Source organism: Melanaphis sacchari, unplaced genomic scaffold, assembly GCF_002803265.2.
Source record: "Melanaphis sacchari strain LSU unplaced genomic scaffold, SCAv2.0 Contig22_pilon_pilon, whole genome shotgun sequence".
NCBI classification, from domain to species: Eukaryota; Metazoa; Arthropoda; class Insecta; order Hemiptera; family Aphididae; genus Melanaphis; species Melanaphis sacchari.
In genome coordinates, this window is record NW_020271107.1 from 1,695,881 (window position 1) to 1,721,779 (window position 25,899).

The 25,899-nt window shown below is 31.3% G+C and overlaps 1 protein-coding gene across 2 annotated transcripts; it reads right to left on the reverse strand.

Moving 5' to 3' along the window:
* Nucleotides 1-536: 536 nt before the first annotated feature.
* LOC112594393 (C-terminal-binding protein) lies at nucleotides 537-25,881 on the reverse strand. Of its 2 annotated transcripts, XM_025339155.1 has the most exons (10): nucleotides 25,369-25,881; nucleotides 4,220-4,542; nucleotides 3,994-4,122; nucleotides 3,705-3,927; nucleotides 3,516-3,640; nucleotides 3,349-3,448; nucleotides 3,140-3,271; nucleotides 2,803-3,076; nucleotides 2,575-2,740; nucleotides 537-820 (listed from the first exon to the last, which is right to left on the reverse strand). In XM_025339155.1, exons 2-10 carry the CDS (start codon nucleotides 4,436-4,438, stop codon nucleotides 716-718), a joined length of 1,473 nt encoding a protein of 490 aa, XP_025194940.1. In that variant the 5' UTR covers nucleotides 4,439-4,542; nucleotides 25,369-25,881; the 3' UTR covers nucleotides 537-715. The 2 variants fall into 2 exon arrangements, with proteins under 2 accessions (XP_025194940.1, XP_025194939.1); XM_025339154.1 differs by lacking the exons at nucleotides 537-820; nucleotides 2,575-2,740; nucleotides 2,803-3,076; ... (4 more) ...; nucleotides 3,994-4,122; nucleotides 4,220-4,542 and adding an exon at nucleotides 17,456-19,082.
* Between the last annotated feature and the right edge of the window lie 18 nt (nucleotides 25,882-25,899).

The window sequence follows — 25,899 nt, forward strand, 5'->3', positions numbered from 1 at the left end:
ATGGACGTAAGGTGACAATATCTCCAGTTTAGTAATAATAAACAGTTAAACACACTTAACAGTTAAAAATTCTATACGTAATAAACACTACTAAATTAATGTGATGTTGCTATTTACAATAATTATTAAAAACAATTTTTTTTAAATAAAAAAAATAAAAACATATGTTTATGTTATTTTATATCCTGTAAGAAGCCCAAATGCCACTATTTTGTCTCCCATTCATTTAACAATACTCTATTGCATGATGAAATAACGTTTTTAATCATTGAAAAAATTTAAAATAAAATATTTTATTATGAATATTTACAATCATTTTTTACAAAATAAATAGAAAATTAAAACATAAAAATAATACAACTATTTTTGAATGATTTTGTTTTTGAATGAGATACACGATTGCACTTTTTAAATCAGTATTATGTATTAGAAAGAGAATTTTTTTTATTTTAGATTAGCCTAAAGGAAAATTAAAATTTTGGTTTTATTTTTAACTGATGATCATTGTCTTGTGAGTATTTTAAAACTCAAGGCGCCCTGTTATTTTTTTTACTAAAATATACCTATCATAAATGGTTTAAATTCACAATGTTGTTTTTTATATAAACAACATAAGAAAAGTCTATTAGAACAAAACTTTAGTTCTAAGAGCAAACTTGTGTTTCTATTTTAATTCTGTAAAGCATAAAAGAGTGTAGGGGAATACAAATGCCTTTCAAACAGCAGACCTATATGTCAGGGACGGACTACTCTGGCTCACATTATTTGTGCTGTCACGGTCGTTTTGTCCAGAAGTGTATGGAAGCTGGGTGTTAACAAACTACAAAAAATAAAAATAAAAATAAAAAAGAATCAGTAAAAAAAAAAAAAATTAAAAACAAAATTCCCGAAAGCATGTCAACAATAAAGCGGTCATCATAGAAATTTTGTTGCTAAGGGCGCAGCAACATTTTAAAACGCGTTGATTTTTAAATCAAACAAACAAATTTTTCATCCCCCAGGACGCCTTGAGAAATCATTTAAGTGTATAAAAATATTATTGTGCAATACATTGTCTTATGGTGTAGGCAACCTGCCCCCCTTCCATATAATGCAGACTAATAAATTAAGCTATGGACACAATTTTCATTATAAATCATATTTTGAAGTCTCAATACAATATATATAATTATATTGTATAACATTCATTATTATAAATTAATAAACAATTAAAAAGTGTAGTTGTTATTAATGCATTATTAATATATTGTCATTATTAAAGGGTGCCAGAACTTTATTTTAATACTGCAAGTTATCAAAAATATTGAAACGAAGATATTGAAGAAAAAAATCTCAACTGAATTTGTGTGTCACTAACAATAACATATATTTTAACAATTAATTATAAATAAAAGCAAATAGTATAAATCAATAACAAATTATCTATAAGCTAAGAATAAACATTCAAGTAAAAAACTTGCGATATGAAAAAGAAATCAAATATTATTTTAATTATTCCCTTCAATTATTGAAAACAAGTCTATTGATATTTAATTTACTATTCAATTTAGCCTAAATTTTAAATAGTAATTTATCTGAATATTTACATTAAAAAAAAAAAAAAAAAAAAATGATATGTAGTTGCCATATATATTTATATATATATATAAGTTGGTTGACTATAATTATTAATTTAAAAAAAATTAATTCGTATAAGAATAAGTTTAATATTCAATTAACACCCAACATATATCCATAAATCTACATTCATATTATAATTAATTAAAATAATAAACATTGTTAGTTAAGTAGTTTATAAATTATTAATATATCATAAAATAATTTTGTTTAAAATAAACATTTACCATTTTGTAAGGCAATATGAAATTTTATAAATAGAATTTTATACTAATTAACGAAAATTGATTACTTTAATAATTTACTGTGGCACCCTTCAATAATTAACACGCGTAGCAACACACTCACAGTATTAGTAAAGCAAAATAAATACAAATAGCAACATCAAAGTTATTAATTATTCTATAGTGGTTTAAGCAATAATAGGGTCATTGAATTAGGAATAATGAAAGAAAAATGTCTCCGACATACATATATATATATAAATATATTTTAATTTGGAAATATTGTTTGTCAAGGAATAATGAATTATAGGCATTATTAAAGCAATATATGACTCAATGATTTAAAGTCAACTGTTAAATATTTTTACAGAATATTGTTAACCAATTAAAATAAAAAATGTAATTTAAAAATCCCAAATATTTATATAACAGTAGAGTTGAATCTAGTACGGTTTTTCAAGAAAAATACAATTTAGTGAATATGTTAATAACTAATTTGAACTTGTACAATAAATCAATTAGGTACGTGTTTTTAATACAATTACATGTAGATATTAAAATTTAATCTAAGTAGGTAGTAAAAAAAAAAAAAAAAGATCGGTGAAATTTGAGGCCGGATGATGAATGGGAGTTAAACATACTCATTGATTACAAAAGGAATGAGAGGTGACAGAGCAGATGATGCTCAAGGCACTGAATCAGCCCCACTACTGACAGACGGTAGTGTACTCACTAATGAATGTGGCATAACTGAAGGAGGTGGAGCTGACTGGGAGCTTGGTGGCGCTTGTTGTGAAGGAGGTGGTGGTGCTGACCCTGAGCCAGGCACATTATCATGTGCAGTAGTAGAATGTGCTTGCTGTACTGGCAAAGATCCTGTACCAGCGCTTGCATAATATCTAAACGATAGAAAAAAAAATTAAAATTTATTTCATTATTTTGTTATTTATGTTAAACAAACCCTCCGTTCATAGCATCAGGATTAGCTACTGCAGCAGCTGCTGCAGCTACAGCAGCTGCTGATGCGACGCTTGAAACTCCTGCTTGATGTGGATAGGTAGTTGGAGCAGGAAAATACTCTTTGTTGACGCAATTACGAAGACATTCAGGTATTCGACCTACTATTGCTCGACGAATTTCACTGGCAGCCATTTCTCTTAGTTCTGTACAACTAGCGTCTGAATAAAATGCAGCGTGTGGAGTGCACAGTAAATTTGGAGAATCTTTTAATGGTCCTAAAATTTTTTGATATTTGAATTAAAATTATTTAGAATAGATAAATTTTATACTAGTTTTACCTTGAAGTACATTGAAAGGTTCATTTTCATGAACATCTAAGGCAGCTGCTCTAATACGTCCTTGTTTCAATGCTGTTGCAAGAGCATCATCGTCAACTAAACCACCTCGAGCTGTGTTTACAAGAAAAGCCCCTAAAACATAAATTTAATTTATATTAATAATCAGAAGTTATCATTTAAAAAAAAAAACAAAGTAAACAATCATTTACCTGGCCTCATTTGTTTAATGGTAAACTCGTTTATAAGGTGATGATTATGTTCATTCAGAGTACAATGCAACGACACACAATCAGATTGGAACAATAAATCCTATAAATAATATAATAAATAAAATCAATAATTAATTTTCTATAATTATACAGCAATTAAAATTTACTTGAAGTGTATAAACTCGAGTCAATCCTAAAGACTTTTCAATTCCATCTGGTAAGTAAGGATCATAAAATATTACGTTAAAGCCAAAAGCTTTTGCTCTTAATGCAACTGCTGAGCCAATACGACCTTTGATTAAAGAAAAAAAAATGAATTAAATTAATTTAAATAAAAAGAAAATTATGTAAATTACCTAAGCCAACAATTCCTAAAGTATCTCCTCGAATACGTGCACATCCTTGAGCAGCTTCTCGTACTTGTTCTGGCCCAGTAAATTTTTTTCCTTCTCTGACCATTTGAGCTAACCAATAGGTTCTACGGTAAAGGTTCAAAATCAAACATAATGTTGTGTCTGCAACTTCTTCTACTCCATAACCAGGTACATTACAAACTGCTATACCTAATTCACCAGCAGCCTAAACAAAATATTAATTAACATACAATAAATACATGTTATCATAATATATACTGCAATAACATACTTTAACATCGATATTATCAACTCCACTTCCTATTCGTACAATAATTCTGAGCGTTTTAAATTTTTCTAAATCTTCTTTTGTAAGAACAATGGTATGCCACATTAAGGCACCAACGGCTTCATTTAATACCTACAGTAAAAAGCATCATATTAGTATAACAAAAAATAAATTTAATAGAAATAAAAATATAGTTAATTAAAACAAATTTAATTTTAAAAATCCATACCTTTTCATGGATTTCAGAAGTGGATTGGGCATCACAAAATGCAACAGTAGCCACATCTTTCAGAATAGGCATTTCTATCGAACAATCTCTGCCATCCAACAAAGCGACCAACGGCCTTGTTTGTATAGGTCCATTGGTAATTGCTCCAGCGCCGGATCCAGCACCTCTTATAGTTGTATCGATTCGTGTTCTTTTTGTAATCATTTTCCGTTTGTCCATTACTGGACTACCAACACGTTTGTTTAATCCTTGCGTTTTGACTGTTTGGGTTTCACAAATGTGCCTAAAACGTCCAAATCATACCAATGATAAGGATAGGGAACCTGTAACAATAAAGAAAAATACTTTTAATATTTTAACAATAAATAATAATAAAAAAGAAAAATTAAAATGAAGTTATAGTTTTCTTTCTTTAATTTATAAAAGATCACAAAGAAGGTTTCTTTTAATTTAGGAACTTTTTTTTAAATCTTGAGTCCAGAAGCGGGAAGCGAGAAAAAAAATTAAAAAACTTTGTCGATATCTGGACCATCTAAAAAGCTATAATATACTTAAAAGTTTTTTTTTAAAAATTGTGAGATCTAAACCAAACTTAACCGGAAAAAAATAAAAGTTTTCTTTTATTTCATACAACACACGGAGGCAGGCAAAGGGGCGAAAATACGGCAAACGGTTAAACAACAATTTTATTACAGGAACAGCATACTTTGCTAAAGTTTTTTTTTTTTTTTATACAAAATCAATCCCTGGAAACATTATAGAAAACTAGTCATTCGTTTCATTAGTTCATCATTATAATATTCAATTTAATATGAAAAACTACAAATGCCGATCTAATTTATTATTGATAAATAATAGTTTAAACTTTTATATTACAAATTTAAATATTAATATTTCAACAATCAAAATATACATATATAAATAATCACCTATTAATTAATACAATTTAATAATAAAAATCAATACGTAAATTTTTGTGTATGTCATGTACGTTGTATTTAAAAATATAGATCATACATATTAAAACAACGATAACTATACCATGCAAAAAGTTTGCTTATCCATCAACAAACTTTTCCTTAATCAACAACATATTCATTCTACACATTTCTGAGATACTGAAAACACTCCTTATATCTTATATCTCTCTCTCTCTCTCTTAAACTGAAGGCATCGTGAGTGTATATGTGTTTGAAAGTTATTATACAGTATCACTAAGAATTATCTAGGTTTATTTTCAATAAGAAAAAAATAAAAAACTTACAGAAATACATAATGTAAGTATAGTACAATTTGGGTAAAATTTCAATAACTTAATACTACTAAACTTTCTACATTTTATTTACAAGAAATATAAATTGACAATAAATGTCAATTATTTTCAAATATACAGCAATTGAAAACTATTAAAAATATATCAAATAAAAAATATTAAGATATATTTTATTTAACTGTTTTAACCTTTATTATTATTCACTCATTACCTATTCGCTTATGTTTACGTACAAGAAAATTTAAAATAGAAACTCTTAGCGTAAATAAGAAATCGTCTAAAACCGTGCGTAGGAGTGGTGTGTTGTTTTAAAGCTCTATTTTTTCTTAAAGAACATCATTATAAAATTATAACAACGTGCGCGTGGTGTATGGAAAACCAATAAAACAACCGCGAAATGTAGAAGTAATAATTATACAATATTGTGTATTTGCCATATTTTTGAGAGATAACGAATGTGGAACTATACACTTCAAAAGAATTTGTTTACTGAAACCGATTACACTTACTAGGAAAACAATACACATACAAGATGCACCGGAAACCGACGATGGTAGTTATATTTTACTCGCATCATAAACAATGTTGTTCACAGTCGATGATAAAACGGTAACCTATGTACTATTATAAGATCCGTTGCATCATTGCAAAATAAACGAATCAATTTAAACAACAAATACAATCGGTAGATAACGTTTCTTTTATTGGCTTGAAAAATTCGAATAAAGTTGCGAGTTAAGAAAAACGTTATCTTTAAGGCTTTACCAATGTATGGTGGTAGTGCTAAACCACTTGTTATCAACACTTTGTTACATAATATGTATTAAATATACAAAACACGATACTGTACGTGGAACTTACATTACATCTCAACATATTCCCACAAGTTAAGGTATCTCAAGTAGAAAATACTAATCGACACGATTGCAAATATTTACGTACACGCATTACCCCGTTAAGTTGAAATTCGTTTACTTACCACTTATACAAAAAAAATCTTTATAAATAGGTATAATTAATACTGAAAATACGGGTTTTTCAATTATTTCTTATGTCACGGTTAATAAGTATAAAAAAAATATATATATTATTTGTTTTTAATAAAAAGGTATTCTAAATAACCAAACTCAGTTAGGCAGATGAGAAGAGCTGATCATGGTCTAGTTCACAAAACCATAAATAGAAGCATAATTAAATAATATCAAGAAATCGTTTAATATTAAAATGAAAGAGTCAGAGAACACTTAAGGCTCCTAAGTATCAGGGATAAAAAAAATTAACTTAGGATAGAGATTAATACAGATTAATACAAAGGTATAGTAGAAACGGTATATGTTGGTTTAAATGGAATTGAATAATCAAAAAAAAATAAAAATATTATACTTTGTGATTGTCATCTAGATTTTCTGATGTTAATTTGATTAAACAACACTAAATAATAGAAAAGTGATATCAATAATGAATTTTACTATTATTTTTGAATTTACGATTTTTTTTAAGCTTAAGAAAGTAATCTAACCTTTTCAAAATGTCGTACATTCTGCAACACTTTCTATGAATTCAATTATGATTATTGTTTCGAGCATTAATTTTCTAAGTAAAACGTCCAGACAAGAAGGAGAGCGAAAAAGTGAAGTTTATACTGAGAATAGTCTGCAAATAATGTATTTGCGAAGGAAACTGTTATATACAAACAAGAAAGAAAAAACACACCATGGAAAAGCGTCATAAAAATAATTCCTTTCGGTCGAGACCCACACTTGCCGCTTCCCCTATCCACCGACACACTATTGCATGTAGAAGGAAAACTTTTTTTAAACTACTTAAAAAGCTTAAGAATGGCGCGGATTCAGAGCAGGGATATTACAAATAATATAAATTAGTTTCACCAACAAAGTTATACAAAACAAGCATCGGGGCAAGTTGTTTGGACAAAGCTCAGTGGATCCCGAAAAGTTTTGGATTCGCGCGCGTGCATGGGTAAAAGTTGATCGGAATGAACTTTGGCACAACTACCGTCGACGTTGCGAAGTTAACGGCAGGTTAACTTCACCACCGCCACCACCACACCTCCTTGTCATAGTAGTTAAAAGTTTACTTTCAGAGCTGAAAAAAAAGAATATATAAGAAAAGGAAGGGGGAAACCAAATATGAAACAAAAGGCAGAGACCGTCAAACAAGACGACGAATTTTACAACAAAATGTGCAAAGGGGGTGAAGGATGAGTTGGTGGAGGGTTGAGAATGAAAATAAGTTTAAATAAAGTGAGTGAGTCCGGTCTTAAATAAAACTTCTGAAGTTCGGCGGTGGCGGTCCTCGGAAAGTTTTACGCCTTTCTATATTTTATGAGCCTCTTATTACTGGCAAAACTTCTATCTGAAAAGTTAGCTCATAACCCCTCGTCCACCACTATTTCTAACTGCCGACCATGCACAACACACGCAGGCTGGTGTTCGTCGTGGCAGTCTTTGATATTAAATACAAATAAACCGACTTAAGGTTCGGACGACGGAAAACCTCGAACAGAATAAATCGATGGGGAGAAGAAATTATCGCAATAAAACCGAACTTATAACTCGTGAGCGGATGAAGAACTACGATTCTTACTCGTTCGCTCTTTATCTCCAATTAACGGTTTATAATTGTCATTATACGACTCTATTCAAACAAATGTTTCAAAATTTAAACCATTCATGAACAGATAAATCTAAGATAACGAAATGTTCATCTTAACACTGAGTTGTATATGATTCATCTATTTACATTAGATTTTATTATATAATATACTTTCAAATTACCTAGTACATAAAATTTGTTAGTATTCCAAACATTATTTTAATTTTTAACAGTTGCTTTACATTTATCGCAATTAATTATACCGATCAATAATTAAACAATCATGTAAACTTCATGACCAATTACTGTAGAATTACGGTTACTTCAATAAACGCATTTTAAGTACATTGAAGTAAAATTAATTAATTGATATACAATAAGAAGTTATTCAGCTTTTAACGTTTTACAATTACAATATAACAATGAGAATTTAACAGTTTTTTTTCTAATTAGAAACATATTACAAATAATAAATTAACTCACAAAGGATATAACATTATTAATTCTCAAGTTGAACGAATAATTTAATGTAAGTATATACTGTTTGGTTTGACCTTATCGTTAAAGGGTTTAACTTAGAAATGTATATAAATTAATGTTCGTTTAGGTAACCTAGAAAGTAAAAATTCATTTTTGGAAAGCTTTTTATTTTCTGAGAATTCACATGTTTTCTTCAAGTAGAGACTGTCGCTACGAAAAACATGTCGATAAGAAGTGAACAAAGGAAGCATCGACCGGATACAATGATTATGGTTATTGGTAGTTCATTCAGTTGTGATGAGGTGAGTTAGAAGAATTTTTTATTGACAATACTTGAATCTCGTATTTTCTTTCTTTTCTTTAATTTACTCTATATATTCATTGTCTTATTATAGTATATGATGCACTCACGTTGTAATGTTGTGCGAATCGTATATTTTAAGACCAAAGCCCGCTGCAAACAATCGATATAATTTTCTATATTATAATTGACTTTAAGTTTACGTAACTATAAAAACTTTTTTCTTTTAAACAATAAAACTAATGAAATGACAAAGTGGCATCAGGACCACTACTGAACCACTTGTGCGCCGGTTAAAGCACGACGTCAGTTAATAATCGCGAACATGCAATACACTAGACGGCGTAAGTCCGCCATGCGCAGTTAACAAAACTAACATTAACGTCAAGCAACTTACTGCTCCCAATTATACATAAATATCATATTATAATTAATTTTTTATTATTTGTATTGTTATTGTCATAACCATCTTTACGTATGTCTCGGACGAAATTTTGAGAAACATTGATAAGGCGAATAGTCACAACACACGCGAGGTGGAGAGGTGTCTTAACGAGATCGAGTTTTCGGATTATTCCGTTACTCGAACGAATGAATCCGTGGCGGGTGATTATTATTACGACGATCGTCATTTTCTTTCTTATTGCCTCTGGTCGTTTTCGAAAAAAAAAACAATTAAATGCCGAACATGCGCGGGGAAAGCTAATACAGCGGTGGGGAGGGCAATCACAAACAGCGACGCGACGTTTAGCCGGGTGAGAACGCAGCCCTTGCCTAACAAACAAGCGGCGGTGGCGGCGGTGGCGTCGTCGTCGTCAACACCGACGACGTCGACAAAGCAGGGTGTGCGAAAAGAGGAACACGGCCGGTCGCCGGTAATAGTACCATTGATTTTTCCCGAATATAGCTGCTGATATGCTACTATTTCTCTGTTGTTACCCACTACCACCACCGCTACCGGGGACGCCATCGTCACACGAAAGCAACGGCGGGGGTGAACAAGTGGGCGACCGAATGGTATACAGAGGGAGGGAGGGGGGTGAACGGCGATGTTCCGCTTCGCACCACAAACACCAACGAGTCGGACTTTACCGCGCAATGACGACCAGACGACGACGACAGTAATAGTAATAATAATAATAATAATGACGACGACAACGACAAGCCCGCCCGCTGGTGGATGGCGTAACGCGCGCTTTCCTCAGACGGGGCGGCAGCTACTTAATGATTCGACGTAATTTCACACATTTATCCGTCAACAGCAATTATTATTTTGGTTTGAATGTATAGTAATGTATATCGAAAAAACAGGCATTTACTATGATTCGTTAAAAAAAAAAAGTAAATAAAAAACGCCAAAACGGGATGTATTCTATTATTTGCACTTCCGCGGGTCACTGATAATCTTAATATGTATATATTATTTTTTTTTTTGCGGGGAGAATAAATTAATAACAATTGGTGTTATTATTTTCCTTTTTCCGAGTATTTTACACCGCGATACAGTTAACTGTCGGCAATCGAGTTCACGTGCACCGAACCGTGAAACTGATTTTTCACTATAGATTTTTCGTTTGTGATAATAAAAAGGTTATCGTGTTAGATTAAAAAAATCATTTTTTTAATATGATGGAATTTTTTTTTTTTTGTCCCACTCCATTTATTATAAATGAATTTTGTTGAAGGCTAATTCGTCGTGTTCAGGTGAATAGCGACAGCTCTCCTTTTTTGAAATGATTTATTTATTGATACTCAAATAACTTTCACCATCTTTATAACTACACCGTTTAATAGGCCAGATGCTTTAGACATTTAAACACATGATATTAATAAATTATAGTTTTACTACTTATTTATTGTTTGATTGGTTAAATAAAGTCAATAAGTATACAAATATTTTGCAAAATAAGTAGATCAACATCAGAAATATATAATAATATGCTGTAATCATCCATTATAATAATTATCATACGAACGAGACTAAAATTCATCATTATTTGATCTACAGTATTTCATATTTAATTAAATATTTATAAATATTTAGTTTAAGAGACTATAAATAATATATTATGTGGTCATTATATATCAATTTTTTTATTATTAAATAAAGAAAGTATAAGAGTTTTATTTTATTTACGTCAATCATGATAACATCTCTTGATAAATCTACTATAAATGTAATACTAATATTATTACAATATTATAAAATGATTCATTTTTGTAAATTTTTTTATTGTCATAATAATTTTGATAAAGCGCAAAGTACGCGTAGGTAATAAGGTTAAATATTTTGAATAGTAATATGACAGTGTAATACACAATAATACATAAAATAATTTAAGTTCAGAAAACTAAATTGAGTTAAAATCAGATAATAAAAATTATCAAACAAACCAGACTTTGTTCATCATTAATTAATTTTCATTACTTGTAAGAGCACGCGTTACGTGTTATAATGATAAAATATAAAAATGTATGATGAAAACAAGTTTAGTTAGGTTTTAAACGTATAGATAAAAATTGTGTTTATTCGGATCTTATAAGTATTATATACATAATTTAAATAACCAAATTTTAATATAAATAAAAATGAAAACAATAAGAACGAGACAATACAATATTCTTACCAATTAATGTTGATCCGTTGACCTCAATTCAATCATTAAATTTAACACGAAAATACTAACATAGTATTAAAAAAAAAAAACACATCGCTCCATTCATAATAAAATAAATGCATTTTTTTAATATTCCAAACATATTTCGGGTGTATAAAATGAATGACCAATTTTATATGTTTGCCAAATCACTAATACTTAAAATTGATTCATAAATAATATACTGTAACAAGTTACATCTTTTAATCATTAACTATTAAAATTTAAACTGTTAATAAACCATTATCATTAAAACCCAATTTGATTCTTAAAAATTGTAAGAAATTGTTACATTAGAGAATTACAATTACGACATGCCAAATGTTACTGATGATGTACGGCAGGTTATTATAGCAAGCAATTAAATTATAAAGTTGCAATTTTTGGCATCACGAAGGCATATCATGGATTCTTGCCATAACTATAATTATATTTATGAACAATGTTTAAATACAAAAATAAAGTTTTGCATTTGTTAAACAATTTAAACTAAACGGTTTCGAATTAAAAAACACTTGAAATACATCAATGAAATTAATGAAATTTTTATTTTCATATTACTAAACACTTATTAAATCTAAAATTGTAACGAAAGTAATTAAAGGGTTAATGACAAATAATTAAAGTATGCACTTAATTGTAGAGCTCATTGGCAACAAAATCAATTAAAAAGTACTTAATTTTTACTACTTACTCTTATTCTACCTTTGATTATATAATCTAAATGTAGAATAAATTCAAAAAAATTAATACAACTATTTTGTTGTTAAAGATAAATAAATCATTATAGATAGGAGATTACCTCTCAGCGTAACCTATCCAAAATTATACGACTTTTAAGTGTCGCACACTATTGCATACTTAACTACTATTATTGTGATTATTAGTGTTAAATTGACGAGAACAGCGGAAATTAGTTTTCGGGAAAAGTTTGTAGTAGCGTTAGAACATTTAACGGCCAGCACTACTACCAGGGTACTTGTCAAATTTTTGATGTGTTGGATCGAGGGCGAAGTGAAAACACGACGGCCACGTATTGGTTTCAAAGGGATGTTTATTATTGCGAGGCCATTGGTTAGGAAGAGTGGTAGACAGTAGTCGTTATCGTCGTCGTCCACAATCAAAAATCGCACGTATTCTCACCCTATATCTCACCCTTTCACCACCACACTAACCCTGTCTATTATTCTATTCCAGGCACAACTGACCGAGCAAATCAATATGAATTCTGTTTTGGTTGTTTGTTTTGTGTTTTATAATACTCAAATACCACCTTTCCAGTAACCTACCGCTAACGCCAAGGACGAACCACAACACAACCACGACGGAAATAATTCCCGCCTAAATGGAAAAGTTTCGTCGACAAACTTTGCTTCTTTCCTTCTTAAAAAAAAAAATAAAGATTTAATTAAATCGAATGTCAGTTTGCAGTAATAAGCAACTACACATGAGTTGAAATTTATAAACGATAGAAATTTAACATTTAATGAGTATTTACAACTTTTCTTTACAGACTATGTAAACTCTGCATAATCATCAATGAAATTTTAAAAAATAATTGTATATCTATATTATACACAATTATATTAATTATCTTAGGAACAAAACTGCTGTTGCACATTACATACCTATTATAATCGAATAACAAGTAGTAAACGATTGAAAATTATTAATTATAATATTATAGTTATTAACATTTATACTCCAGAATAACTAATAATAATGAAAGAATTTACCACGTGAAAAATAAACTATAATACATATACACGAGTTTTTTTTTTTATATACTAATTTTATCTAAAATAACTTTGTATTTGAAGCATGTTTCAACAAAAATCGAACTACTAGATAATTTTTTTTTTTTTATATCACTGATATAATCAAGGTTAGGTTCCCTTTGTTCGCTAATGATTTGGTTCTGGTGGTGAAGTTTAATTTACTTTCGAAATATTTTAAGCAACTTTTCTAATGAAAATTCGCAGAACATATAATCTTACATAACCAAAAACTGTCTAAAAAACTTTTATAAATATACAACAAATATTAAATATCTACAAATGTATACAATAAAGCAGGCATACCTACATGAATATTATCACAAAATTATGATTAAATTAGCAAAAGGATTTCTAAAACAACGCACACTTAAATATACATGGTACTTGTGTACACATTTAATAGAAAACCAGACATTTCTAAATACGGAAAAAATAACAAATTATGATAATAGTATATTTCTTAATATCTTTAAAATAAAATACTAACATACATTATGTATCAACCATATCTGCAGTTTAGTGCCAAAACCAGATTGGACACGTAATTAATAAGTAAATCACATGCACTGCACCAATAGGACTAAGAAAATACACTGGAATAGTTACGTAAAAATAAAGTTCATTGTAGGTTAAATTTTATCGTTCACACAATTAAAAATGATTTGTATTAGTACACATTGTATTAACAAAATATATACCAAACTATAAATGCATGTCTATCTGCGGTATAGAGAAAGGGTAACAAATAAATATAACGGAAACGTTATATTGTAATAAGAAAAAAAAAAAAAACCAGAAAATTTGATTAATTGGTTGAACCATAGTTGCCGCAAATGATGATGAATTTTACCGTACTTAGTAAAAAAGTCGATATAGAGTAGATTTGACAACAAACTCATATCTGTTTTCATAATTCTTATCGCTCCATTATATCAATCGGTACGTTGGAAATAGAATACGTCTATAATCCTATGTTACACTGTGTGTTAAACAAAGACAGAAAATCGCCGCTTCCTATCCCCTTACCACACATTTATCATCTCTTGACCGTAGTGATAAATATATATATTGTATTATACATTTAATAAAACTACTAATACAAATTCAAGATTGACTAAAACACACACGCCTATCACATAATTTGCGAAGCAACTTCAAGTTATTTAATATAGAAACGTCTAAAATGGAAATAAAACGTCAATCTGATAATAAATCTACCGACATAGCAATACAAAACGTAAAGGACAATATCACGACATGAAACATTAAGTGAAACGATAATTTATTACGCATGCTCTCGCGCACACGTCCGAATATTATAAGACAAGTACGCCAACGATCAAGCACCATTAATAATGACAATTATTACTATTAAATAACTTGAGATGTAACTACGACTGTATAACACTTTTTGTGGAGTGACACAATAAAGATAATGATAAATATATATAATACAACTACACGCACATATTAGTGTACTACGTATACTGTAAGCATTAAGTGGCTAATAATAAGAACGTTGTTAATAATGAACACGGGAGAAATACTAAGATAAAAACAATTGGTTGATGCTTTGAAAATATTGTAAAATAGGTAATTAGATCGTTTGTTTTAGATAATTTCTTCTACATTATATATTAATAAAAAATATATAAATTAACAAGGTTTTGAATTCGACTAATTAAAACGTGAAAAGTGCAACTATTTATCGACTTTCCGAAAGACATAAAATTAAAAATGCAATGATTATGTTATCACAGCAGTTTATGATTAATTTAAATTGGATTAAGGAATCTACACGCCATAACGTCTTGGTGTAACCTATAACTATATTAACTAGTCACTAGTAAGTATGTATTGTGCACAAAACATAATATTGGAGTGCTTGGGTATGCAAACTTTATCGATTCGTAGAAAACACAGGTAAGTTTTACTACACATTATTTTTAATAGTTATACCGAACAATAACCATAAACCAGACGCACGCGTCGCGTATTATCGACACCTGCTGCTCCGACCACTACTACTACTCGCGCTGAACCAACTTTGTAATATTGTTATAATAATAATGTACTGGTATATAGTATTTTCTTTGTTCGTTGATAGGAGTTGAGAATAGAGTGATTTTTTTCTCTTTCTCTCTAACCAATAGTCTTCTACTATTCTACTCATCCCTCCCTTTTTTATCAACAACCGAATCGCCCTGGCAGAACCGTTACAAATAAGACAATAACATTACGCACGGATATCGAATGTACGGCGATAGGGGGAGTGAGAGGAGTACAGGCAAGCGTTGTTTGTCGATTTAACAGTATTGCCACTGTAGCGAACGACATTTTACTTCCGAGAGTAGCCTTATACATTATGTACTGCCGGCGAACATACAGGTGAGGGGTACGTGCTGAATGGACACGTTTCGAACGTCTCGACAACGTTCACGCCATTGGACAAATCAGTTATTTTTTTATTACAATAATATGACCAACAAAAATAAACGTCAAATGTACGGATGTTATGATCTTACTCACCTAGAAAGATACTAATCAACGATGTAACAGTTTAATTTTAAAACAATTTTATAAATATTTTTATTTTTAATTAGCAATCGGTGCACTATCGTTAGACAAAGCCGCCAACAAGGACTTGGGAGTTGAGAGTAACGCCGACAATGGGGCCGTGTCCAACGCGTTCAATATTCATGCAAGCACGTACAACCGGTTTATATATTTCTTTCTCATCTTCTCTAGTTTAGGGTCAGAGGCGCGCCGAGACCTTTTCCACTCCTTATTATCGAACCACCCGATCACCGTGTTTAATTCCGATTTCTATCGTCATGTGTGTGCACTGTGCAGACATATTATGAAGTTATTTAACCATTGTGTTCGGACAGTTAAAATAAAACAAGGCCTGTTTTTTTTTTTTGCGTGAAAAATGCGTATGCTTTCACCAGACACCATTCGATTGTGGGAGACGATAAAGGGGCAGGTTTTCAAATGTGAAAGTCAAATTTTGCAAACCATCTAAAACTATCGCAACAGATTCATAAATTATTTTTATCCAACATTACAATAAAAAATGAATTAATTAAATAATAATCTCTATATGTGGAAAAAACCCGTTATAGTGTTTATATAAAACTATTTATGTTATTATTGCTATGTATTAATACAATATTTTTATACTACACAATAAATTTAATTATTCATTTTGAAGCATAGTGAAATAAAATTATGATGTAAGCGTATTCTACATTTTTTAAAGAATATCAGTTAACCAAAATCGAAAAACTAAAATCATTATAAAATATATTATTTAAAAATAAGAACAGCAATCTTTGAAATTTTCTTTTATAAAAAAAGTGAATTAATATCTAATATGAACGAGTAGTTTAAAAAAAATAACGTGTTTGGTCATTAATTTGCAATAAATCAATTAATGGGTCAAAACTGAATTCAAACATATTTACTATTATTTAAGTAATTAGTTCAAAACACAATGGATACTTTTAAAATTATTAAATATTAATATTTTAAATATACTAAAACCTTATGAGATTCTTTCCTGTGATTATAGATATAAGTTGAAAATAGAAAGTATCAATTTATAATCATTAATTTGTATGTTATTACCTACAAACCTTATACAACTATAAAAGTTATGATAATAACTTAAAAGCCTATAACTCACGTTTTAATATTACTTAGTAGGATGTTTAAAATTTTAGACATAACATGTTTTTAACAAAATAATATTATAGACCTAAAATAAAATAAATAAATATTTAAGAATATAGTATAGAATTTTTTTTTTTTTAATTATCTTTTTGAGAAATTTCATATCTGCAATCATTTATGTATATGATAATTCTAAAATAAATTATAACAGATAGCAAAAAAAATAAAAAAACATTTCTAACTTAGATAATTAAAACCTTTAATTAACTTGAAACAAATTAAGTATTTTAAAAAACATATTCAGTAAAAAACAAAAAAATAAAATAACACTTTCTTAAAGGAACCATACTTAGGTATACAAAATAAGTCTTTTTAAACCACTTTTTAAAAATTACAATTAAATTAATAACTTTTAGGAATAAAATAATAACAATATAAAACTAAAAAATTGTTCTTTTATAAAAATATCTTCAAAGTTAAAATAATGAGTTACTTTTTATCACATATAGATTAATAAATATCAGTCCTTGTTACGTTATATTAGCCTTAATCCTTCAATGGTGCAATTCATCTGCAGGCTCATCGAACTCTGGCACTAGCCAAGGTTGATACGCATGATTAGAATCCATGGCCACACTTTCTTCCCTATTGTTGCACTGTACACAACTGCATGGTGTACATGATTGGTGATCACAGTAAAATGGAGAGGGTATTGATTGAGCATGAGGTTCACTGGTTGACTTTGACAAAGTTTCCACAAAATTTGGTGAAATACAATTTTTATTTAAATTGGCGGGTGGTTCTAATAGTATGATTTGTTCATTAAATGGATGAAAATTATTTGACAAAATTGGCAGAGGTGTAGATATACACCATGGATGTATTAAGTTCTCATTATTAGTCAAATTTAGAGGTGACATCGGCAGAGCTGGATGCTGTTGAACATAAGATGGATGAAAAACTTGACCAGGAAAGATTCCATGGATTGTTGGTCCATGAATAAAGCTTGAATACTGAACAGGAGTTTCACATTGTTCAGGACCTCGAAAAATAAATTCGTTATAGTCAACTATAGTTGAAGATACTTGATTCATTTGTACAGGACTCTCAATCAGTTCTCTCATATTTTGTTCAGCTGGTATTAATTTTAATTGATCATAATCCACATACATTTTTTGAGCCAAATCTTTAACATATACTTCAACTGGTTCATTTTTTCCATGAATACGTTGAATATAACAATAATATCCACGAGTGCCAATTAAAACCATACATTTGCTACCTTCCTTAAATTCCCAATTATTCCACCTGCCATAAAATTTTTCTTTTTTATAATTCAACCAAATATCATACTCTGTATTTCTGTATAATTTAGGTGTCAATGCTTTAGCCACTTTAAATGGGAATGGAGTAATACCATATTCGAGTAGCTCTTTCATATCTGTACAAGTAGCTCTCTTTTCCAAGCTCATCCGGTCACTAGACCTTGAAGCTGGTAATTTTCTATCAAATAACATTTCTTTCACAGCAAAATCTACACCAGATAGCTTAAAAACATTATTGTATAGCATTTCATATATAATTGCCTGACAAAACGAAATATTTATAACAGACTCTTTGACAAGTACTAAATCATAAGTGCCTTCATAATTGAGACAAATATTTAATGTTTTTATTGCATTTGGAGTTTCAATATTTAGAGGTATAAAAGGATGAGAATCTACATAAAATGCAATATTAATTTTATATATTTTAGCAGCTAAACGCATATCTAACAATTCACCGTCTATTTTTGTATCAGTAATTTTATTTGCATATTTTTCGACTGATAACTGAGTCATTTGAATAAATTCTTTTGTTTGTAGTGTAGAAAATTGTAAAAGTTGTTGTCGTACAAACATATGACAACTTTGAGTTAGAAATACACATTGTGAAATACATCTGAATAAACTACTGCCATCTCTAGGCACTACATGTCTCATTAAACCAACTGATTCTAACAGTTCATCAATTTTCGGTGTCTGGTTTCTTTTAGATTTGCTTCTATTTCTTACGGAGAGTGTCAACATTTTGCAACCAATTCCTAAAAAAAATATACAAAAATTTAAAAAAAAACATTTAATAAGTAATATTAAACGCACTAAAAATTAATCATAGTTTGTCTTCTGTCTATTAAATACATGACAATTTTATTTAATTGTGCGTTTAATATAATAAATGTTTTTTTTTATATTTTTGTGTATTTTTGCATAAAATAATATCCAGTTTATAATAAAAATATTAATGACTTCAAACCATCTATTTAATTTTTAGTGCGTTATTTTTATTATCATCTTAAATTTTATTATAAACACAAAAAGTACAAATAATTACATTGATAACAAATAAACTATTAAAATTAATTAATTTTAAGAAGATAATAGTTTAAGTCATCAAATTTATTTCTAACACGAGGTAATAAATGATATTACTACACTATTAATTTAATGTAATTAACAGTTAGTATAAAAAGTTGCAAATGTGAAGATAAAAAAAAAATTATGAGATTCTATCAATACAATACCTAAGTGCTATAGTACCTACCTACTTATAATATTAAAATAGCATTATATAACATACTATTGTTTTGCATATGTATTTACAAAAGATAAATTTAAAAATATGTATTAAATTCTTAACGATAAACAGTTAAAATTTAAATTCAAGAGTAGGTATAAAATTCCTTAAGTGAAATTATTGGTAAAATAATGTTATGTGACCATAGAACCTAATATATCTCAGGAGATTACATTCCTAAAATTTTATACAAAAAGTAAAATGAAATAAAAGTCATAGAATCAATTAATTATATTGAAATAATTTTTCATTCTTAAATATGTAATAGGTATAACATACAAATTTTATGAAACAGCAGTAAGTCCAACTTTGGTTTGACAATATAAATATTTGATATTTATTAAAATATATATGAATTATTATATACATCGATTACTTAAATAGCAACAATTTATAATCAATGTTAAAGACAAATAAGTAGATTCCAAACAAAAAAAAAAAAAAAAAAAATTCTGTACATTTAAAATGAATATAACTATCAATAAGTAGTTTTTTTAATAACTTTTACTAAGATAAATATTAATCTAGATTAATATAAACCTATGATTTGACATCAAGTTTTTCAAGTTCAAAACGTGGCAAAGTAAAATAGTTTATCAATACATTTTGACTTGCGAATCATTATTTAAAATTGTTGTACGATAATATTCTTTTATAAATCAATTTAATATTCAAGATGAAAAATTAGTTTTAAATTTTCAACTTAAAATAAAAAGATTTATTAAATACATCAAGACGTGATCTCAACTACACAAATACGCATCCACTAATTTTATTATTCTTAAAATCACAAAAAAATTGAAAAAAACTTAATTTCTTTTAAAAATTGTAGCTCTCCACACTAAAATTTAAATATGTCACCATGTCCATAAAAGAAAACAAGCGCAAAGGTGAGAAGAATACATAAAACGACGTTACGTGCACACACGTTAAAAATGGGTTATGTAAAGAAAAAGAAAAATCATAACATGGCAGGAGGGGACGTGTTTCTATTGATCGTTATTAATTTAAAATACGTGTAGAGCCGATGAAATGTCACGTGATGAAATGTAGTTGTTTACATAAGTGAACCGCGATTAAGTTTGTATTACATCGTCAATGAGGAGTGAGGACGTTATCGGACATACATATCAAGTATGCAAACAAATTGTAAAAAGACACACAACGAAACGATGGCACTGTTCATTTTTATGGCGGGAAACGAAAACATTAACGAGTACATGACAACTCGAAATAATATTACATTACAATAATTAACATACGCAATATATTGCAAAAATCAGTATTGTGATCAACGGATTCACAACAAATTATAAAATCCCGAATAAAGATTATCCAACAGCAACCAAACTGTTGAAAATGTATTCATTTTTATGAATCTTATTTTCTAATATTTTTGTACTACACCTCAATGCTACAAATTAAAACGTATAATCTAAACCCTCAACTCGGCCCACAAAAATAAAATTAAAAAATAAATCGTAGAAGTGCGACACTGTAACAACGCCGACTGGATCGAAAAAAACGAACGCGCTCGTTAATACTATTGCGACAACGTAACAAAAAAAAAAAAAATTAAAATATTATATCATATCGCATTTGTAATCGACGTAGACGGCAGCTGGTAAACACGATTAACTGTTCAAACTGTTTAAAGCGTAGGTATCAACCACTACATTGGCAGCAGCTGCTCATCGCGTGCGCGCGTTTTGTGATCTCCCGGAGCATTGGGTAGAATGTAATACGTACGACTGTTGGCTACCGATGCCAATGCCACGACCAATCGCGATACGAACACGCGCGCGTACACGGCCAAACGCCGCCAAAACTATCGTTTTGATGAGATTACCGATTTTTCGTTGCCCACCAACACGACTGCTTTAGCCGTTCACCATGACGACTGCGGTACTGTAATAAATGATAATAGTGCCATGTGATAGTCGCGCAATGCGACCGGCCGGCCTCGTTATGGCCGCGTAACGACGTTGTGCACGTCGGCGGTCCTCGTTCAGAGTGCGTGTGCATATAATATTATTATGCGTGTACCTACCTATGTGTGCAGTTCACGTAAGTAGTCGAGCGCGTGCAAGTATACACTATAATGTATGATATTATATTAATATATTATTTTTGTACGAACTCGCACCGTAATACACGAAAACAGGTTCACGTTTTTTACAGACGTTGCCGCGCCCCGCTGGGGGCAATGAAAATGTTTTAAACTGCATGCCCCCACAATCGAGGCGATGCAACGATGACGATAAAGTAGAAATCGAATTGATGTCGTGATTTTCGCTTTGTCAGCATGAAAAATGAAATCACATAAAACAGATTCCTCGAAACACATGAGGAGCATCCGTTTCTTTCCAGATATTATAATTGTTTCTTTCGCGGTATACCTTTACCACTCGACAGCAAAATGTTGCTAAAGTAATAGCTATAATAGCCATTCCTAAACACTGCCCGTCGATGATTATATTTAGTTAACTGTTGTTCGAGAATAGTAGGTACATATTTTTACCTTTCTCCAGACAACAAAACTTTTCAAGGTTAACCATAGAAAACGACAATAAATATCCCTATACGCGGGAAAAAATGTTTCGTGATGCAAATCACCATTTTGTTCACAATATGGGTAATTTTTCAAGTATGCCGTTATATTATTTATTGACAGATGTTACGTATATAAAGGGGAACGTGTCTACTGTTAGTGCGATTTGGGAAAAAACACGGAACAATATTATTCAATTCATATCAAAACGAACACAAACTACCAATGAACACATATATATACATATATATGTATATCAAAAATTGTATTGTCCGTGTGAAAAATATTCGTCAAATATATTGGAGCGTTTGGAGTCAACGTGTACAACACACATGGTCATTAGTTATTGTAAACCTCGATAAAATAATATATTTCATATTATAGCGATGGGTAGACGATAAATTAATCTCGAAATGACCGCCAAGAGAGTGAGTCTAATTACTATTCGAATAGCCATCGTTTGGAAATAAATTAAGCTCGTGGTCAAAACGCAAAACGGCAATTACCTACACAACGACGTCTGCGCGATACCGCAATCGCATTGTATGCTTTTAATTCGCCAACAATGCTTAACACAGTTAATGAACCGGAGACGGAGAGGACGCGGAGATTTTGAGAGTTACGAGAGTGAGAAAGTGGTACGGTAAAAAATCCGTCGGAAAACGATGGACAGAATACTAATACATTACTACTATTATTATACGTATATCAGTACACCTACTCGTTGGTCCGAGTTGCGCATGCACGTTGCATAAATTACAATAATACGCATGTATACACATTATAATATCTGTTTATACTTTGTACACAATAATGCAATCGTGAAAACCGTCGTGATTCGATTAAGTGTGCGCGGTCCGTAGGCGAGAATTCCATTCGGCAGCGGGCGGCGTTCCACGAGGAAGGAACAACGACGACGACGGGTGGCTGCATGTGGTGCGTCCGGGTGTGAACGACGCCGCCGCACAGGCAAACGTACACACACACGCGCCCAGGTCTGTCGGTAACGCCGCGCGATCACGAAAGTGAATACTATACAATATTATACACTTCTAACTACGCTAGTGCGGGGACGCGGAGATACCGCGACAGACGGTGAGGGACAAGGGGAGGATGGAGCGGCGGTGCGTGCGTGTTTTCTGGGTCCGATGTGGAAAGACGTGGGCCGCCGCCGCCGCAGAACGGATGACGGTTACGTCCAGCGAAGCCCCCCCCCCCCCCCCGACCACTACATAACGTCAGTCCGACGATCACGAAACCGAGTCGCGTCGTCGTGCCAGCCAGCCGTGCAGACCAGTTAAAACGCGCGCGCTCTTTTCGCATTGTCATCGTCATCGCCCTTCCATTTATGGTGCCTCAATTACCACCGCCAGCCGGCCCATCACCACCAATTGTGGTTATTACTTATTACTACAACTACATAGACACGGTTTGCCTTGACAACGACCACTTTTAATATCATTATCAAAATCTATGCAGCGATCGCATATAATAATAATGTCACGCGGTAGCTACATTATTGGGTCGTTGTGTAGTTTATAACACAAGAAAAACAATTTTATAGTAATATAAAATAATATACGCTCGACAGACGACATTATTCGATTTCGATTAAACGCGTGTAGAAGCAAGGCATCACGATGGAGCACTGTAGATAGCATCACGTCCGAAATAATATTGTTATACTCATATTAATCAACATTATTGCGATAGTCGTGTTGAGAAAAAAAACGTTTCTCTGCGGTTCAATATAATAATCAATGACAACTTAATGTGTATACAACGAAAAATGTTAAAATATTTCAAAGCAATTTAATCGGTTTGAAGAAAACACCGACGTAAGCAAATTTACCTACTCCACACTCTTCGCAGTCAGCATTAAGGATAATCGCGAAACGCTGTCGGGACGACTAAGCTTTTTTTTTATTATTATTCATCAGCCGCGTGTACTTTTATGTAACAAATAATAATCTGCACTTTTCATGTGTATAGAAAAAATGTGCAAACCTTCGTAAAAAAAAAAAACGTACAACAACAATTAATTATTATTGCTAAACCGAACTAGTGATGTTTGAAAAGCGCAATCAGCAAGTTTTCAATTGAGAACAGATTATTATTATTATTATTATTATTATTATTATTATGATAAGACTAATAATAATTAATATTTACTAATAATGACGCGCGAACGATAATATAGAAATACTAAGAATTACTGGAATTTCGCAACAATTTTGTTTTTCGAGGGAAAATACACATGATTTTTAGAGGCCGGTAGTATTAATAAAATTAGGGAGGGTTAGTTAAAGTGTCGCTCTCATAAACGGAACATTTATATACAGGGGAAATCCACCGCATTCGTACCAAAGATTAATATCAATCACGTTGACCAACGCATTCGAAATTATTCGCATGCGGACAAGGGAAACTCCTTCAACGAACACACTACAGTGCCAATGAGCTATAGTGTAAAATAACTGAAGATTATTTACCAGTGACGGCTTTTCGGAAGCACATGTGGAACTCACGTCTCGTACTACTATTACTACAACAATCATAGAAGGTCAAGAGATTAAATTCTGGATAGACGAACCGAGACTTATCAAAAATCACGTAAATAAAAAATGTAGTATCAAAATGTAGTAAACGGAAAGTCGATTGATTGTGTAATACAAAATGAATAAGGAACTGTACACACCGCCGTATGATCGGATCATAAAAATCGTGAAATATTTCGGATCGAACGTACCTGTCGCCACCCCTCTCCCGCACAACCATCAACGATCGCGCAAACACCTTATCGGCCGGGCCCGTCTCCTCCCCCTACTCCACAAAAACCGTACAATTACATTTGTTACATTAAATATATTTTATACATTCAATATTGCGCACAACCAGCAAATAAAAATAATAAAATAATATCGTAGTAAACGATCGTACCGATTCACGGCGGCGATGATGGTAGGCCGAGACGATTTATAATATGTTCTTTGCTCATTCTCGTTTGACCAGACCGTGAGGCGATGGCCGAAAATACGCGGATCGACTCAACACAAACGGCACTTCACACTATCGCCAATCTCTATAACGTTTAACTGTAGAAACACGTAATATATACATCACACGCGGGCGTGTGTAACGACACGATCATAACAAACGACAAACATAACAATAACGATGACATTGAGAGAACACGGCTTACCTTGTTTGTTGATCACGTCGGCGGGGCACTCGTCGTTGATGCTGTTTTAACGGCGGCGGCGTCGTCGTCGGCGACAATATTAGCTGTGCGAGCAGCGTCCGCGTTGTTGGCAGGCCGACGTCGACGATGATAACCACGCGCGCAAACACACACACACTCACACTCGATCAAACACACACGCACGCCAAGCGACGAGAACGCGTCGTCGTCGTGCACTAAAATAATGCACCGGATTCACGTTGGCGCGCGACCGCAATATCGTACCGTCGTCGAGAAATGGTACGCACTAACTCGTCCAAGCATCGGATCGCGGAATCCGGACGGCGAACGATGATAATAACGCACAATAATAAAAATAACAAACAAGAACGAATTACCTTATTGTAGGCGTATTTTATTTCACAAAAATTATCAAGTATTAATGCGCGCGTTAAGTGCGGCGGTGGCGGCGGCGTCTTTTACCGGTACACACAAAAACTGAACGGCGTGCGTGGAAAAAAAAACAATCGAGATTTCGACGGGTGGCGGACG